Source organism: Argiope bruennichi, chromosome X1 (assembly GCF_947563725.1).
Source record: "Argiope bruennichi chromosome X1, qqArgBrue1.1, whole genome shotgun sequence".
Classification (NCBI taxonomy): Eukaryota; Metazoa; Arthropoda; class Arachnida; order Araneae; family Araneidae; genus Argiope; species Argiope bruennichi.
In genome coordinates, this window is record NC_079162.1 from 80,737,292 (window position 1) to 80,755,536 (window position 18,245).

The 18,245-nt window shown below is 26.9% G+C and overlaps 1 protein-coding gene across 1 annotated transcript; it reads right to left on the minus strand.

Moving 5' to 3' along the window:
- Positions 1-1,268: 1,268 nt before the first annotated feature.
- On the minus strand, positions 1,269-12,906 carry LOC129959070 (charged multivesicular body protein 3-like). The gene is made up of 5 exons (XM_056071865.1): positions 12,742-12,906; positions 9,328-9,568; positions 6,117-6,238; positions 2,290-2,404; positions 1,269-1,623 (listed from the first exon to the last, which is right to left on the minus strand). The coding sequence occupies exons 1-5, from the start codon at positions 12,781-12,783 to the stop codon at positions 1,490-1,492; spliced, it is 654 nt and encodes a 217-aa protein (XP_055927840.1). The 5' UTR covers positions 12,784-12,906; the 3' UTR covers positions 1,269-1,489.
- Positions 12,907-18,245: the final 5,339 nt, after the last annotated feature.

The window sequence follows — 18,245 nt, forward strand, 5'->3', positions numbered from 1 at the left end:
GAAAGCAGAATCAAAATCTTTATTAATTGTGTAGCTGTTAGAATCATTGACCTGTAAGAGTTTGTAAAACTGTGATATATTGCATTTACAAAGGAGATATGACTGAGTAAACTCTAATTTACAGAGTTAAATAGCTTTATGTTTAAAAAGTTAATCGTATGCTACATGAAAAAATTCAGATTTATTATTGAATTCCATATATCCTTGATTTTGATGTAGTAACTGCAATGATTAACATCTTACTCGAATCATGAAATCATATCAATGAGGGAAAAATAGTACCTTGTTGAGATAGCAACAGGAATTATTAGCTTTGTAATGATGTTTTGTAAATTTAATTTACAACAAAGAGTGTAATAAAATAAGCCAAGCCGAAGAAATGATATTTAAGACGTGTAAAATAGCATAAGTAATTATTCTTATATTTGACATTTCTCTATATTTCTTATAATATTACATTTAAAATAACAGATTCAATTCAATTAAGAATTAGCTAAAAATAGTTACTCTACCAAAGTCAAATAAATGATGAATACTTTTCAGTGAAAAGTAAAGTCGTCATTAGTAATAAAATCTGTCCATATAATATTTTTTAAAAAGTTAAAATTCCAACATACTATAAAGATGCAGAACAGCTGTTTAATGTAACCTCAATAACTGAAAACTGGATATTCATTTTTCAACAAATATTTCATGTAAAAATATAGGAAATATTTAATCTAAATGTAAATATCCTTGCTTATTCAATGTCTTTAGCAAGAACTAGTTGGAAAAAATGTAAAGTTTGATATATTATTTCCTCAAGTATTTTGCAGCTAATGATGTGCATATCAGCTATTTTTGAAAATAAGTAATTGGTTCATTCAGTGGAATTCATCTTCTGATTTGCCAAGTTATGTTTTCAAATATATTTGCACAGCTGTCTGTTTTTATAATGATGCATTTATTTATAGTTTTCTTTTCTTTTAATGAAATTAAATGTTACACTACGCACTCAATAGCTCATTCTGCATATAGTAAACCGTATCACTGGTAGTTAAATAAACATGAACTAAAAAAAAAGAATTCAGATATTTCAAATTATGTCTAGTGCAATTTATTTTTTCTCTTGTAGTAATGAGTTCATTTTGTTAAAGTTTTAATGTAGTATTATTTTTACTTGCCACTAAGTAAAATCACATAAAAAGGATAGAAGAAATACTATGCATTATATCTGAAGTCCCTTATGAGTTAAATGAATAGGAACAGAATAAAGGCTGCAAGAAAACTTAGATTAAGCATTTTATCAACAAATTACATAACATCCAAAATCCCTTATAAAATTCTAAATTTACACTGAAGAACATGACAAGTAATGAACATTTTACAGAATTTAAGAAAATAATTAAATATATATCTAAATTTTTAAGTTTGCTTTGATGTAATTGCTGCAGAGAACGTCTAAGGTACACTTTATTATTGAAGCATATTGCTGAAAACATGCGAATTATTAACTTCTAAGAGCCTCAAGTCTTTCTTGCATATCAGCAAAATCTTCCGTTTTAGAAGTAGTAGCAGTTGCTCCTTCAACTTCAGTTTCAGGCAATGATTCTGATACAGCAGCTGGTGCAGTTCCAAGTTGACCTACAAATATAATGTATATTTATTTGCATATGTGTGATAAAAATGGCAATATGACACTTATAGTAAATTGATTTTCAGCAAATTAGCTCTACAAAAGGATAGTGCATCACAATTTGAGAGAAGTTACTTTGATTTTTATGAATAATTTTACATCAATCAATGCATATGTCTCATGCAAATGAAATTATCATTTTTGATCTTTGTTCTTTCCACATTTTGATCACATCTCCCTTCTGCACAGTATTATTATATTGTTCATTGATATTTGAATGTAACTCATATTCATCTGATCCTTTCAGTCCCTGTTCTTTTTTTTATCCTTTCTCAATACTTTTCAGAATCAAATAGTGCTTAATGAGAATAATTAAAAATAACAATGCAACTTTTAAATTGTATTCTTTTGAAGGATAAAGCCTTACACTTCACAAGAAGCTAGAGAAAAAGTTGCATAGATATTTTAAAATAAAACCGAGGGAACACATACAGAATAAAAAGCCACTAATTCTACTTAAATTGAAATGACTGTTTAGGTAATAATTTGCATTGATACAAAATATCTCATATTGATGAATTTATTAGTGTGAAAATAAAAAAAAACTTGATCCTACCAGAAGAATGAATTGATTTAATGTAATTTTCTTAATGTAATGCAATAAAAAAAAGTACCTGCTGTTAACTCCCACAAAACTTTATCAATCTCTTCCTGTGCTTCCTCTTCAAGTTCATCTTGATCATCTAAGCCTTCAAGTGTATCTTCAATCATTTCTTCTATAATGCCAGCCTTAAAGAAATGCAACAGATAATATTTTAAAAATACATAAACTTTCATTTGGATAAATCAATCACATTATGAAAGTATGGATTCCATGGCTCTATGGTATTTTTGATTTTAAATAAATGGAGCATTAACAAATTTTTAAATTATAATATGAATTAAATCAAAACTAATATATACTTTTCCCCTACAAATTTACACTGCTTTAATTGATATGTGAATAGTTTTCTTTATTTTATATAATTTTCGTGCTAATGACATGAAAACAAGCATAATTTAAACAGGTGACTGATTAACAAACTAATGACATAAGGAATTTTGAAGGATTTTATGTCTAGACAATTATCATATAATCAGATAATGAAAACATCATACAATCATCTGTTCACTACATTACAGGAGAGATGAAGCAAATAGCTGCTAGGAGAAACATTTTTAATCAAAAAGGGAGAATGTTATATTTCTAGGAATGGTTTTTAAAGATTTTGACAGTGACATTCAAACCTTTATGGTGTACTCCAAATTTATTTCTGTTATTTGAATTTTGTAAATTTTCTTGAACTAACTGTTAAAAAATGGATAATGTTATGGTGCTTAAAAGTGGAGCATCAAAACTCGGGCACAAACGATTTTCTTTATCCTATTTTTATAAAATTAAAAGTGTCGAATACTATCCACTGTGCATCAGTTATTAATCCTATAAACAGATCATTATTCTCTATACAATTGTCCTTTACGCCAACTTTTGGATTCCGCATAGGAGAAATTTTACGATCATTCAAAACTGAAGACTTTCCGATTCTTGAAAGTATTAATAGCCCACTTCCATGGCAGGAGGCGGCACCCTTTGATTTTATACACTTTCTGAAACCATCAACTTCAGATGTGATGTTTCAGAAATTTTTTTGTGAACACAATAAATAGCATCATTCTTTTCTACCTATATATACAGATGGGTCAAAATATGGTAATCATGTCCGATCAGTAGCAGTTTTCCGAGATCTAACAATATCTGAGAGACGTCATCCATACTGTTCCGTATTTACATTCGAATTTTACACAATATATCTACACCTTTTGAAACTTGCTGCATCACTCTCCTCTAAATTTATTATATATACTGATTCTAAAAGCAGTATTGCAGCTCTTAATAATGTGTCATCAGAAAGTCATCCTTTAATTCTAAATAGTTTGCACATATATAATTCTCTCAAAAATAATTTCGCCATTAAATTCTGTTGAATTCCTGGGCATGTTGGAATTTGGGGAAATGAAAATATCGACAAGGCAGCAAAAAGCTCGAGCCCAATGAAAGAAAATTTTGTTCCATTATCGGCCATAAAAATAGTTCAAAACAAATTTTGGCAATTATATACGAAAAGTTGTTTATGAATAAATTATTTCAAATACAGCCATCTGTCAAAAGTTTCAAAAGCAAAATTCTAACTAGAAAGAAAGATGTCATTATCATGAGACTCAGAATAAGCCACACCTTTTTAACTCAAAAACATCTTTTGCATTTTGATCATGCACCATTTTGTAATAAATGCAGTTGTGTTTTAATGGTTAAACATATTCAGTGTGAATGTCAAGATTTTAGAACACAGCAACAAGTTCATTTCAGCGTGACTGTTTTTAACTTATTCGACATTTTAGGTGATAATCTTCATTCAAATATTTTTGCCTTTTTAAAAGATATTCACATTTCACATCAGATTTAATGTATCTTTTTTACAATGTTTTAATTTTTAACATGAAAACCATGTATAACAAATGTTTGGAGTACAGTGGCCAATGTGCCATAAAACCAAACCAAACACATTACTATATAAATAAAGCAAAACTTAACAGCCAAGTAAAAAGAAGGAATATATCTAAATGTAGCTAAATATAATAGCTGAGATAAATCTATTCTAAGCACAATCTTAGCCAAGACAGATTCAATGAGGAAAACATAAGCAACATAAAGGTTAGCAAAAATTACAAATGAGAAGCAAAAATGTTTTAACCATTGGAATGATAGGGTGCGATAAAAGATAGAGATATGACAAGAGATGTAATTAGCATGAATATCATAAAAAGAAGGTAACAAATTTATGAGGAGTTGAACCAACATTCATCATGCAAATTAGAAGAGTTCAAGATTATCATTGGACAGTTTGCAAAGTTTAGGAGATATATAATTAAACGTGTAATAATACACAATGACTAACAGTGCAGATAAAGTTCTGACAAATTCTGTTTCAAATTTTAAGAATTTGTTAAAAAAAAAAAAAAAAGGAAAATGTCCACAACAAATGGTGATGACACTCTTATTATGAAAGCATATGTACAAAAATCTGCATAACAAAAGATGAGAAAAATATGCCTGATAATAATCTGAAAAATTAAATAACTATTTTTGGAGGATCTCCACAGAAAATTTATTTAATCCTCAAAGAAATCCATGACAAATTGATGGCTATTGAACTAATATCCCCCTGGAATGAATTATATGTGTTAATAGATCACAAGGTTTAGTTGTGTAAATTATGCTTAAAATACCCATTATTAATTACCATGTTAAAACATGTTTAGTGCAGTAAAGTAAACAAAATAATGTATAGGCCATTTTCGAAAAAAGAAAGCTTTATGTTATAATTATCAAAATTACATTAAATATATAGATAGTATTTGGAAAAAGTCTAGTTTCAAAGAAGCCTGAATTATAAGAAATACATTGAAAGTGATTTCAGAATTTTAAAATCAGTTATTCAGATAAGACTTTTATGATTAAAACATACTCAAAACAATCAAGTTGATGAAATCCTATATCTGAAGGCTTTTTAAACTGTGGTCTCACATAGAAAAAATACAAGAATCATGAAAGTTTTCACAGCCATGATATCTTAGAGACTTTTTTAGTATTTGTTAACTAAATTAGAAAAATCATCTTGAGAAAATCTTCTTATTTTAAAATATTCTAATAAAATTTGCAAAATAAATATTTAAAAATGATCTTCCTTTCAGTTATTTTTATTTAATGTTCTGATTTCTTATTTATTTTCCCTTTTAGTGATTGTGAATGGAAAAAGCTAAGAAGCCTTGCTAAGTTTTACTTTGATAAAAAAAATCAATAAAAATTTGTACATTCCAAATAGATGCATAGCAATGCTAAAAAATTGTTCTGGTTCAAAAATTACACATATGATGAAAGTAAAGGGTAATAATTCATATTGAATACAAAATTCTGAAGAATACAGCTGCTCATCTAAAAATAATGTGTTCAAGAAATAGATTTATTAAAATAATGAGGAAAATCTGAAATGCAAGGAAAAAGAAAAAAATATTAATTATTATCTTCTATAAATATATGAAAATATTAACTCAAAAAATGTTAAATTTTTTTCTCTATTCTTATAAGCAAAAACACTATAAAATGAAATAATTCATTACAAAAAATGGAGGGGTAAAGTAATGAAAAAATATAATTTTTTTGTGAGCGTGAGGCACACAAGAAAAATTTTCATCTCTTTAAAATAAAGCTAAAGTTAATAATAAAAGAGAAAGTTAAAAATTATAATAAATGACAAGTACATATTTGCAAGTATATAACAAGTTTTTACAAAATTTAGAGCTTACAGTTTCTCTATTAATGCGTAAATACTACATAGCTGTTTTTATTGACCAATAAAGTATATTATTAATTTGGAAAAAACATTCAAAGAATTTAACCCACTTTCATCATCTCCTTTGACATTTCTTGCATAGTCCGTGAAATTTCAGGAATTTTAACTAGTTTCTCCATGTGTTTCATCACTTCTGTACTTTTCTCTAAAGAGCCAGCAACACGCAATGTAGCTGAAAAATAGTTTCAAACAGAAATTGTTATTTTTGAGCAGAATTTTTATTTTGAATTTAAATTAAATTATTTAGAAGTGTTTTTAAAATTACACACTTTCCAAGACAATTTCACAAAATAGTTCTCCTTTTTCAGTGCACTATTGTGAAATCTGATTAGAATTTTAAAAATACATAACAATTATTTACAATAAAATTATGCCAATAGAAATTGTGGTCATAAATGTCAAACACATTCTGCTAGAAAGACAGGACAAACTTTATTTGATTTTCCATCATGTAGAAAATATATTAGACATTTAATTTACCATAGCCATCATTCCAAAGTAAAAAGTGGGTCCACCACATATCAGTAATTGGGTATGTATAGGATAAACAAAGCATAAAGGTGTTCACATGCTTCTAAATATATGCAAATCAATTTCAGTTGGTAGAAGTTTAATGTTGATACAAATAATAATAAATAATCTTTTTGTTATTTATGATGCTTTTAATGTACTGCAATTTATTTTACACAATTTATGACCACATGTTATTTGGCGTCTGAAGGAGAACACCTGAAATTCAATTTACTGCATTGTCAATCCTTCTGCATTTTAATGGCATCGAACTGAAATTTTTATATAAGTTGTTCTAAATACCTGGTTTTGAAATTATGAAAAGAAAAATATGGTACATTTCACACAAACATTGTTAAAGATTATTTACTAAAATTATTCATATTTTTTCCAATATTTGTAGACTTTGCTTCTAATTTTAACAGAAGGCTTTAATAAAACTTTGCCACTATAATGTAAGTTTTGTACAACTGGATAAAAAAAACTGCGATTTTTAAAAAATAAAAATCAATATATCTTTCCGAATTTACATAAAATTTTTTATGAAAATGCAAGTAAATATTAGCCAAAGCAAAAAAAGTTATTTTGGAAATTTGAATTCATCTTCTGCTATGTGTGAAATAGGATGAGCCTAAATCATTTTCTTTTTCTTCAATTTCTGATCAGTCCCCTAAAAGTCTTTGCAACCAGATCATCATGGTAAAATACTAGTTCAAGTATATTTATTACTTGGTCACAGACAGTTATTCTAACTTTTCAGGAGAAATTTGAAAAAGTGCACATATCCAAAAGTCCACATACTTTTGATTCTGTAGTGCATATGACATAGTCAAAAGCAGAATGTTACATAAATCTTTAAATATTTTGGTATAATGTGACATATCAAAAAATAATACAATGATTTTTTAAGCCAATTTTATAAAATGCTGTTGCTTGAAATTTTATTTTTAAAATTTATCTTTGTTTCATAATCTACAGAATTTTTTTAATACAGTTTATTTTTCAAAACCACAAAGGCTTTATACTTTGTAAAACATTTAGATAGTTTTTGATATAAAAATCATCTAAATGATTGAAAATTATGTTTTATATGTACATATAAAACATATAATATGTACTTAAATCTGGCAAAACTGTACTATATATTCCAACAATAAAAGAATCTAAGTCATCATTATAATTATTCACAGAGCTAAATGTTATAATATCTTGGAAAAATGATTGAATTGCCATTTTTCACTCAATAATTCTCAGAAGATGAAAATTATGCTTTTATGTCCTTCAAAGAAATTCATTGATTAACAAGTTAATACTTAGAAATACTAAATCATTGATGGGTTACATCAATGTAAAATGAACATTTGTGATTTTAACATAAATATTCATTTTTAGTATGCACAATATATTAATGCTATCTTCAACGTGCTGTTTTATTTGTATTTAAAATTATTTTTGAACTACTATTTTATTTACAAGAATTTGCAAAATATTTTAGTATTAATATGACAATTATAATATAATATTACTGCATTTATCAATTAATATGAAACACAATTCTAACTGATATTAAGTTATCAAACTTTATTTTCAAAATTAAATTTGTAAACGTACTGCAATAAGTTGCGAAAATTTTATGCAATAAAAAAATATAGATTTGCATTAGATTTACTGAAAACGGTTGATGAATAGTACTTTGAATTCTTATAGGTCAGTATTGTTATTCTTTGCTATTACTTATGCTTTGATATTCTTTAAAAATAGAAATTGGAACTATCACTTTTCTTCCTGTGTTCACATATATTGAAACTTCATTTTATTAAAGGCATAAATATGACTCCACCCATTTTCAATGGATGGCATTAGTAGTTCTGCTTGCATATAAATAAATCGAGAAAGTTGTATTCAAGAGGTTTATTAATAACCCTTAAAAATTAGTATCTGACCCTTGGTAAATATTATATATCAACTTTTGTGCCAAATAAAAAGCATTTGCAGGAATTTATGTTATATTATTTTACTGCAAAGAAAACTACAGCAGATACACATATGTTGCCGTGGAACTTTTATTGTCAACATGCCCCAATCATACAACTCACAAAGAGTAGTTCTGGTGATTTAAAATTTTGATTTCAATTTACATGACAAAAAGCATGGTAAATCACCAAAAAATACAAGATGCTGAAGTATTTAATTACTTCATGAAACCATCAATGATGGTAATACAAACAACAGTTGATTACTTTGAAGGAAGCACTGAAGCAGAAGTGTTCAGAATATAGTGAAAGACGGACAATAGTTGTTTTCCTAAATGACAATGTTCTTCCACGTATTGTCAGACCAATGAAAGAAACTTTAGAATTACTGCATTGGGATAAGTTGTCCTACACCTAATATACACCAGATGTTGCTTTTTCAGACTATTATTTGTTTTGCTCCATGCAGAATGTCTGGAGAGAGATTCCATTTCTCTGCAGATATCAAAACTTCGCTTTATAGCTGTATTGCATCTAAACAACCAGAGTTTCTTATTTGTGGAATTTGTTTGTTACCTGAAAGATGGACAAATGCTGTAATTTCTGAGGGGGGGATATTTTGAATAAATCTATCTTTAATTTTTATAACAAACAAGTGTCTTTTTTTAGCTCAAAAAATGATGAAGTCATATTTATACATCTAATAATAGAAAGTTAATATGAATTAAGTAATGAATGTAAACGGATGTCAGATTTCACAAAAACAAATCATTTTTACCCAGCTGATGATTCATGCTCATCTGAACAGAGTTGATTTGAGCTTTTGAGGTATGAATACGATTAATGGCTTTACGTGCTCGAATTATTTCTTTAGCAAGAACTTTACAAACATCTGTGTCACCCCTTTTTGCAGCATCTTTAAGGGATTTCTTTACTTTATCTTCTTCACGCTTAATAGCTCTTATCTGCCGGTCTAACTGGAATTGTTCCTTTCGTAATTTTGAGGTCCATTCTCGAACCTGGCAAAATAAATAACTATATATATTTTTTAAACACTACATATGAATAATTAACAATTTATTAATCCAATTCAAATAAAAATGTCTGAAATCCAAAACGTTTCCACAGAAACTTTAATTGTTAAAATCCTTCTTAGTGCAAAAACACTTTGTGCATTGGCAGGGATTATTAAATTTTAATAAATAAAAATGTAATTTAAAAAATTTGGAAGTTTTTAATTTACTAAGGAACAAAACATCATTTTATTCAAAAATGTTAAAATTGGCCTCTAGCCATTCTTCTATCTGATATTTCTTGAAAAAGCTTTTAAATTTCTAAGATAACACATTCTCTAACATAAACAATCTTTAGTATAACACATTTTATGTTTAGAATTTATGCTTTCAGCAAAAAAATATATATTTGAGAAAAATAAACTGATTCAGTCATGATTTCAAATTATTTTATTATTCCACACATTATAAATCTCTATAATTTAAAGAGGAAGAAAAAAAAAAAAAAAAAAAAAAAGAAAGAAAAGAAAAAAAGATAATACATAATAAGACACATTTAAAACTTGAAATATCTTGTTAAAAATGAATTAGAAATGAAATAAGTAAGAGAGATAAAATTAGTTAAGAGATCGCTCTCCAAAATTGTAAATCTATCATATTTTAAATGATATATGTTAATGAGAAGTATCTCCATTTCTGTGTTTATGAAAGTAATCACTCAAAAATGAAAAAACTTAGACAAATGAAATTAGGACTGTCATCTAGTCAGATTTGAAATCCAACTTTCATTAAAGCCACAAACAGCAAGACCTTAAGTACTGGTATGTACAAGAGATGCTCAGTTAGATTCGTATTTGTCTTAGCTTGTAGATCTGTATCAAATTTTAATTCCAATTGAATAAAAGGAAGAGAGTCAAAATGCATACTTGGTTTTTCTTCAATACAACATGAAGCACAAAATGCATCATACTGAGTTTGTATACGATAAAATTGAGAAGAAAATATTCTCGATGAATCCTCTAGATTCAAGCAATCTTTAAACATCTTAATAAAACTGCATTGCATCTTAATAAAACTGATTAAAATCTGATATCTTGGAATCTACAATTAAATAATAATTTTCATTATAGAAACTGCAATGTCCATTTCAATCTACTAAGTGAAATAGAATATTTAAGCAAAATTCATCCATATTAGCATCTTGTACACACAAGTAGCTTTCCCAGCCCTGCTCAGAAAATAGCACAAAAGTAGTGTAAATCTCATTCTTAGCATGTCTCATATTATCTAAATTAATATACTTAGGTTATACAAATTTAATCCTTGATTTCACACCAATTGGAAAATTGCAAAATAACATTTCATTTTTATCTGACATTCTAATAAACCATAATATGCCATAAACTACTGATTTTATTCAGGAAATTTACATTAATTTTAATGAATTAGTAGAATACTAAATTGATGCTAATATAAGTTTTCCCATAAAAAGCTGGTAAATATGTTGAAAACATTATTTTTATCTACTTGAAATTTAACACAGATGAAATAACAGCCAAAATAGGATTTTCAGGACATCAAACATTTCAGCCCTAATTCATCATATTTTTTCTACCTATTAAAATTTCAAATTAAACATAAGATATTTTAAAGAATTTTCAAAGGAAATTTGAAGTCATAATATTTGCCTCCTATTAGCCACACAATTTCACAGGAGAAAAATGTTTTAATCTTTTTATTCTTTCCAAAATCAAACAGTAAAAGAAGTGTTAAATGTTCGTTTACAAACACCAAAAGACACAAGTTAACTATATTTTCAATTGAAATAATTGCTTTTGTCCATTTATAAAAACTTCTAATTCCCTCTTAGCTCAATAAAAGGAAATTTTTGGATTATGAGAGGAATCAATTGCTAAGCTTAGCAATGAAACTTTTTAATTTGGCAGAAGTTATTTTCAAATTACAAGAGTTAGTTAAAAGGATGAATATCACTCTAAGAAGTTTATTCTTTATTCAATTTTTAGGTCAAAATTTTATGAATTACTAAGAACTGATAACAGTGAAAAAAATCCTTTCTGTTTCTTGACCTGTCTAAGCAAATAATCCATGAAACAAAACCAAATTTCATAGGATATAATTTAAGGAACACAGATTAACTGTATAGATTTTAGTAATTCAAGAGCCATTTGTACCAAACTGTAAAATATATCAGTTAATGATAAGTAATTTGGATTAGAAACACCAAATTGAACAAATCTAAGATTAATTTGTTTAAAAACATTTTAGATAAGCCAAATATAGATAATGAGGAGATTCCAATGAAATTGTGGTGAAAACAAAAGAGAAAATATAACAGAAGATAAACATAATTGCAAGAATTAAAATTTATTAATCAGTCATTTAAGAACACACCACAAAATTTTCAAGAACTTCAGAGCTTGGTGAATGTGTATGACATCCTGAGATTTAAAATTAACTATATTTCAAAAGAAATGTTTGAGATAAAGTCATACAATCTATTTAACAACTGCTTGTCTAAAATCACAGAATTTAAAAGAAAATAACTAAAATTGAAATTTATATGAATATGTGTTTTTTATTATTTCATAATGAGCATTCAATGTTTTATGATGGTCTTGTATAGAAAATATAGATTTAGATATAAATGATAGGGATATCCTTGAACTAAATACACAATAGAGAAAGGTTTCACTGACTGCTGAGCATCAATTTCTAAAGAGTGAAGTCAGAGTAGAATGTATAACGAAAAACGCATATTTGGAGCAAGAATATGTTAAAGCAGTTAATTTAAAAGTCATCTTATCTCTATGTGAGGGTTTAAATGTGAAATTTAAAATAAAGTGTAAAAATAAAATAAAGAATATACTGTATTTTTTTCAAAACAATAAATATTTCTGTACAAAAATAGTTCCGAAACAACGAATTTGTTCTAAATCACTTTAAATTATAGTTTAATAATCTTTCAAAACGAAATTAATCACAGATGAAATTGATTAAATAATAACTTTATTAACATAGAGTTGAAAAATAATTTTTGACGCCAACATATATGTGTATAATTAAAAATATAATAAAGTTAAAAATATTTTAATCTAATTACGTTATAGTGCGAGTTTTATGTTATGATTTTATTCATCAACAGAAATTTATCAACGAACCTGTTCTTTAGGGGGTTTTTCGTTTTTACCAAATAATCCCATGGGTACTAATTTAATTTTGAAAAATTACAGAAAAATTAAATCATCATTATCAGTTATTCTTTTAAAGTAGCATGGACTTTTTGATATGACATAGCAGCAATGTTTGTAAACTTCTAAATAAGTGCTGCCATCTAAAGACAGTTGTTGTCTCTGGAGTGAAATTTTTGAAAATTGTAAATCATCATACATTGCAATAATGCAGTATACGGAAACAATACGAGAAATTTATCAGTCGTGAAAGAAAAGTCTAAAAAGATTTTGAAAAAAGTATTATATCCATCCATGTCTGTGAACCTTCAATAACCTCGTAACCATTCAATAAACAAGGCGATCATAATAGATTTAATGGCTTTTTTTCCCCAACAAAAATTCCAAACAAATGAAATAATAAATATCTTTAAAATGACTTTTCGAATTCTTGTATGCTTACTTGTGCTACTTTTAATATCGAATTAATTCAAATTTCACAAATCAAGCTTGTCATTTTTAGCGAGTGTTAGTGAAATTATTAACCACTATGCGAATTAGGCGGTTGTATAAGCTGTCTGTGCGAATTCAAACACAATTTGGGATAAGAGTGAAAAAGATGAATTAAGCAATCTTTACATTTTCGTTTAATCTTTTGTTTCTTAGACATTTCTGTTGGTTCATCTGCTGCTTTGGGATTTTCTTCTTTAAATGAACAAATCTTTGTTTTGAGCTTCTGCATAGAATTAAATGTAAAATAAATTTAATAACAAGTAATTTCTTTAAAATACATTTTTATTAATGTACTAAAATATAGATTTTTTAAAAAATGCCCAATTGTTTTCTTTTTTGCAGTTATTATTTTATAATTCTTTACTATAAATACTATGGAATTTTGAAATAAATTAATTTTTAAATTCACTGCCAAGTAGAGTTATGCATATATAATCAAATTTAATTAAATCAACCAATTAACTGAAAAAAAAGCTTAGAAAATATTAAAATGCATTGATATCAAATGGGGTCAATTCACGGTCACGTGTCAAGTACCAAACAAACCGTTTCTGTTCAATTTTCAACCGTTCTGCGCATGTCGGGATGTCTGCCAATAACGTTGATGATTGAATAACGTTGAACCATTTTTTAGTAAATGTTACGCTATCCGATCAATTATTAGAAACTTCCAATTTTTAAAAAAAAAATATTATTTTCTCCAAATTTTCGTAGTTATATAATTTTATTTCTTATATTAAAATTTTAATTTGCATTTTCAATGGAATTGTTGTTTTTGCATAATTAATTAACGTCGCTTTTTAATTCGTTTGGTGCTGCTTTATTCTTTCCTTTCCCATATCCTTTTTTATCAAAGGATACATGTTGACAAATGACTATGGCAGTATTTCTGAAAAATTACATATGTTCTTTTTTACATGTTATTGAATGTTGAATCGTATGAATATAGTTCTTTTTAAAAATAATTATTACTCTTAGATAAGTTAATATTTTAAAGCTTACTAGTAAAATTATTATATATTTTTTTTCTTATGTAATGATTTTTATTAATATTGAGACTTTGATGTTTTCAGTTTAATTAGTATATATTGAATAAATTATGTTTACATTTTCAAATTATGAAATATAAAATGTATAGATACCTTTTTTTAAATCTATGCAACTTATGAATCAGTTATTTCATTTTAATTTGTAGAAATCATTGAAGGAAAACAAACAGAATTACACTTTCATATTTTTTATTTACACATTACAAAAAATATATATATATAGATAAAATATATATGGTATTTGAAAAAATATGATCAAATGGATGTTTCAATATACTCACTTTTTCAAAAAAAAACTATTTACTATTTATCAACATTTATTTTTCTAGACACTTAGTAAAAATATAAAGAATGTTAATGTAAATGATGAAATCAATTTTATCCAACAGAAACATTCTAAACAACAGTTTTTTTTATCACCAATAAAAACATAATGTTGAACAATATACTTTTAAAGCAGAACATTTATGAAATTTTTTTTAATGCTAAAGTTACATTGATAAAAATTACACTGAATGAATATCATAAAATAAAACAAAGAAAATTTGATAAACAAGAATAAGGTCATGATATATATATATATATATATAGAGAGAGAGAGAGAGAAGTTAAATAGGATGTAAAGAGGAGTTGGAAGAAAAACTTTTATGCTTTTACAGAATTTTATAATTCAAATTTGATATGTTAAAAAAATAGAAAAAAAAAAAAAGAAAAAAGAAGAAGAAAAGTGAAACATGCATGTAGCAATGAAGTTGGGAATAAAAATTATATAATAAATGCTGATATGGAAATTGATTTTCAATGAAAAGACCTTTATTTATTAAAACAGAAATCACTGAGGTGCACAGTGTTATAACAGAATATTATGATAATAGTCAATTTCAGTTTAAATACAATAAACTATTAACATTTCATTTTTAACAATAGAAAAGTTGTTTGACATAAATTCACTTTGAATCCATCACAAATCTGCAAATGTAATTAGAAAACTAGTGATATTCACTTCCACCTAAGTTTAGCATTATAGCAGTTGTTATTTTTGCAACAGGAGTTTGTTTACTTACATTAATTAAATTTAGATAAGATTTTTTTAAAAAATGTACAATGTAAAATTAATGTAAACATTTTAAAACCTTTTAAGCATATTCAAAATTATCAGAAATTTCATCAAATGTGAATAAAGTAAATTAGAAATGCACTCACGATTTTGTTTGATTGTTTTTGACGGCAAATCGTTTACCGATTTCTTTTACCGACGTTTTTCTAACAAATTACTGGAACAGCTATATTTAATAAACGGACACACACTGAATGAATTCTTCAAAATGATCGGAGCATATCACCGACTTCGAAGTCTTGAAAAAATCTATACCAAAGCTATCAACCCAAGTCAGAATTGTTGAAAGGAAAATAAGAAAACATTTTTATCATGACAGTCACTCTTGTGTTTCGCATTAAAGCATGCATCCATCAGCACACCAGTATTTCCTCTGTTAACACATAATAAGCGGAAAGAAAATGACTAAAAAATTATAACTTCAAATGTAAACAAAAAATCCGCTTCATACTTGGCGGAGAACGTTAATGGCAGACTGATCGACGAAAGCGGTGCGGATGAAACTTAAATGCCATGCGCAAGAGGTACATGACATGTGACTTTTACGTCACATGAATTGACCCCATATGCACAGATGTCTGGCAATGCACAAAATGCACAAATGCTTCAAATCTCTGACATCAAGAAATGAGGAATAAATCGATTACAAAATACACCATTAGTTAAATAAAAAAAAAGGTGTAATTAAGGATTTCAATACTGGTATTTTGAGCTATTTGTACAGTTTTGTAATACAGGTATTCACAAGTTTAAATACCGTTTTTTTGGTATTTACTAGAAATTTTTTAGATTGTCTCCACTATATGTTCAGGGATCGCCAACATAGCAAAATAGTGTACGTTTTTGTTTCTATGTCTCCCTAACGGCGAAATTAATTCGGCTATGAATACAAATTGCATCGTACAATCAAGAGAAGTGATAAAATACTGTTTGATAATGGATTATAAAATAGTTCGCGCTTCTGCGCATGCGTTAGGATGGGTTTAATTCGACAAAATAGGGGTGAAAGGAAAGATGAAAGGAGGAGATGTTTACATTTACTCCTAATGATGGAACGATTTTTGAAACTGAGAAATCCAATCCAAGAAGCAATAATCGATTTAAACATGCAAATTAATTTTTCAGATAGTGAATTCGACTTAATATCCAGAACTGTATCAGCTCTACTTCCAATAAAACTGGCCGTTGAGGCATATGTCGGAGAGATTCTAATTTATTAACAGCAAATACAACAATAAGTTTCATGTTGCTGTCACTGAAAGAACAGCACACATCACTATCTGAAGAATTATATATTACATTGAAAAATCGCACAGAAGAAAGGCATATCGAAATAGAATATGTCTTATGGTATTTACATAATTATAATGATTTTAAAAATGAAAATAAAAAAAAAATGACTATCCAATTCAAATCTGATCAAGTTTATAGTAAATTTTCTTAAAATTTTTTACTCACAAACCTATCCAAATTCAGAAGTATTCGGTACTGTTATCGAAGATTATGATGACACTAATGTCGACAGTGAAAAGAAATTGTCTCTTGAACAAAAAGTAGAATTAGCGATAAATAAAAAAATTCAACAAACCAAAATACAATATAGAAATCAGCTATATCCAAAACCATCCGACGAGAAATTGATTTATTAGAAGATGAGGGATTTAGAGGTAAATACTTGGAAAAAGTATATCGCGCATTGCTAACAACAGTACCACCAACTGGCATAGATGACGAAAAAGCGTTTTGGACAGCTGATAATTTTTGCCGAAAATTACGTTCCAGGCTTAATGACAACACAATTGATGCATTATGTTTTTTAAGATCACATTTCAAAAATTTGTAATAGTACCAGAGACTGAATAGTGATATTTACACTTTTTTGGAATTCTTTATGTACTGTTATGATTTATAAATTACAAATTCTCTTTTGTGATATATACACTCTCTAATAAAACTGGCAAATAAAGCAAAGAAACACCTGTGTTTTCTTTCTTTTTCTAAAATTTTTACTACTGTTATTAAAACCGGTATCCCGATATTAAGTTCTAAAAAATAGCGAATACCGGTATTGAACTTTTGGTCCGATATTGCAATCCTACGTGTAATGAACATGAAATGAATGAATGAAATGTGCTAATGCAAGAAGACATTCAGAACTTCAATTTTTGAAATTTTGAATGAATTTCATTTGAAAGAAGCCATTTTTCAACTTATTCCTTCAAATATTCTTTCTCGAATTCAGTCCTTTTCTTTGTGGATTTATTAATAAATCTAAAGAAACGGTACTAAAACTTGATAAGAAAATTTGACAATTTTTTATAACGACATGACATTATTTGATATTTTAAAATCTTCAATTAAAATTGTTTTAAAGTTAGATTTTTTAATTATTATCTTTGGAAATTGTGGATTTCAAGAAAAACTTAAATGAAAGCAAAGCTTTGTTTTAGTAAATAATATTGTGTTCAGTTAAAAGTAAAATGCTAAATAATGTAAAAATCAGTGCATGAGACTTAAATAAATATACAACATAGCCTATCATTCCTTAGCACTGAAATACAAGGTAGCATAAAACAAATTTTACCTATTTGGAGGCATTTGTATATAAAATTAATGAACGAAATAAAACTATATTTCATATACATATTGTCAAATGAGATGAGGCAATGATTTCCGGAAAAAAAAATTCCTCCAAAGTTTCAGCAAAAAGAAGGGGAAAAAATAATGCAGAAGAAAGAAAATAGTAACACAAATCATTGTCAGGAAAAGATTTTGATACTGTCGTAATGAAAATATTAAAATCAGTAATCACAGCA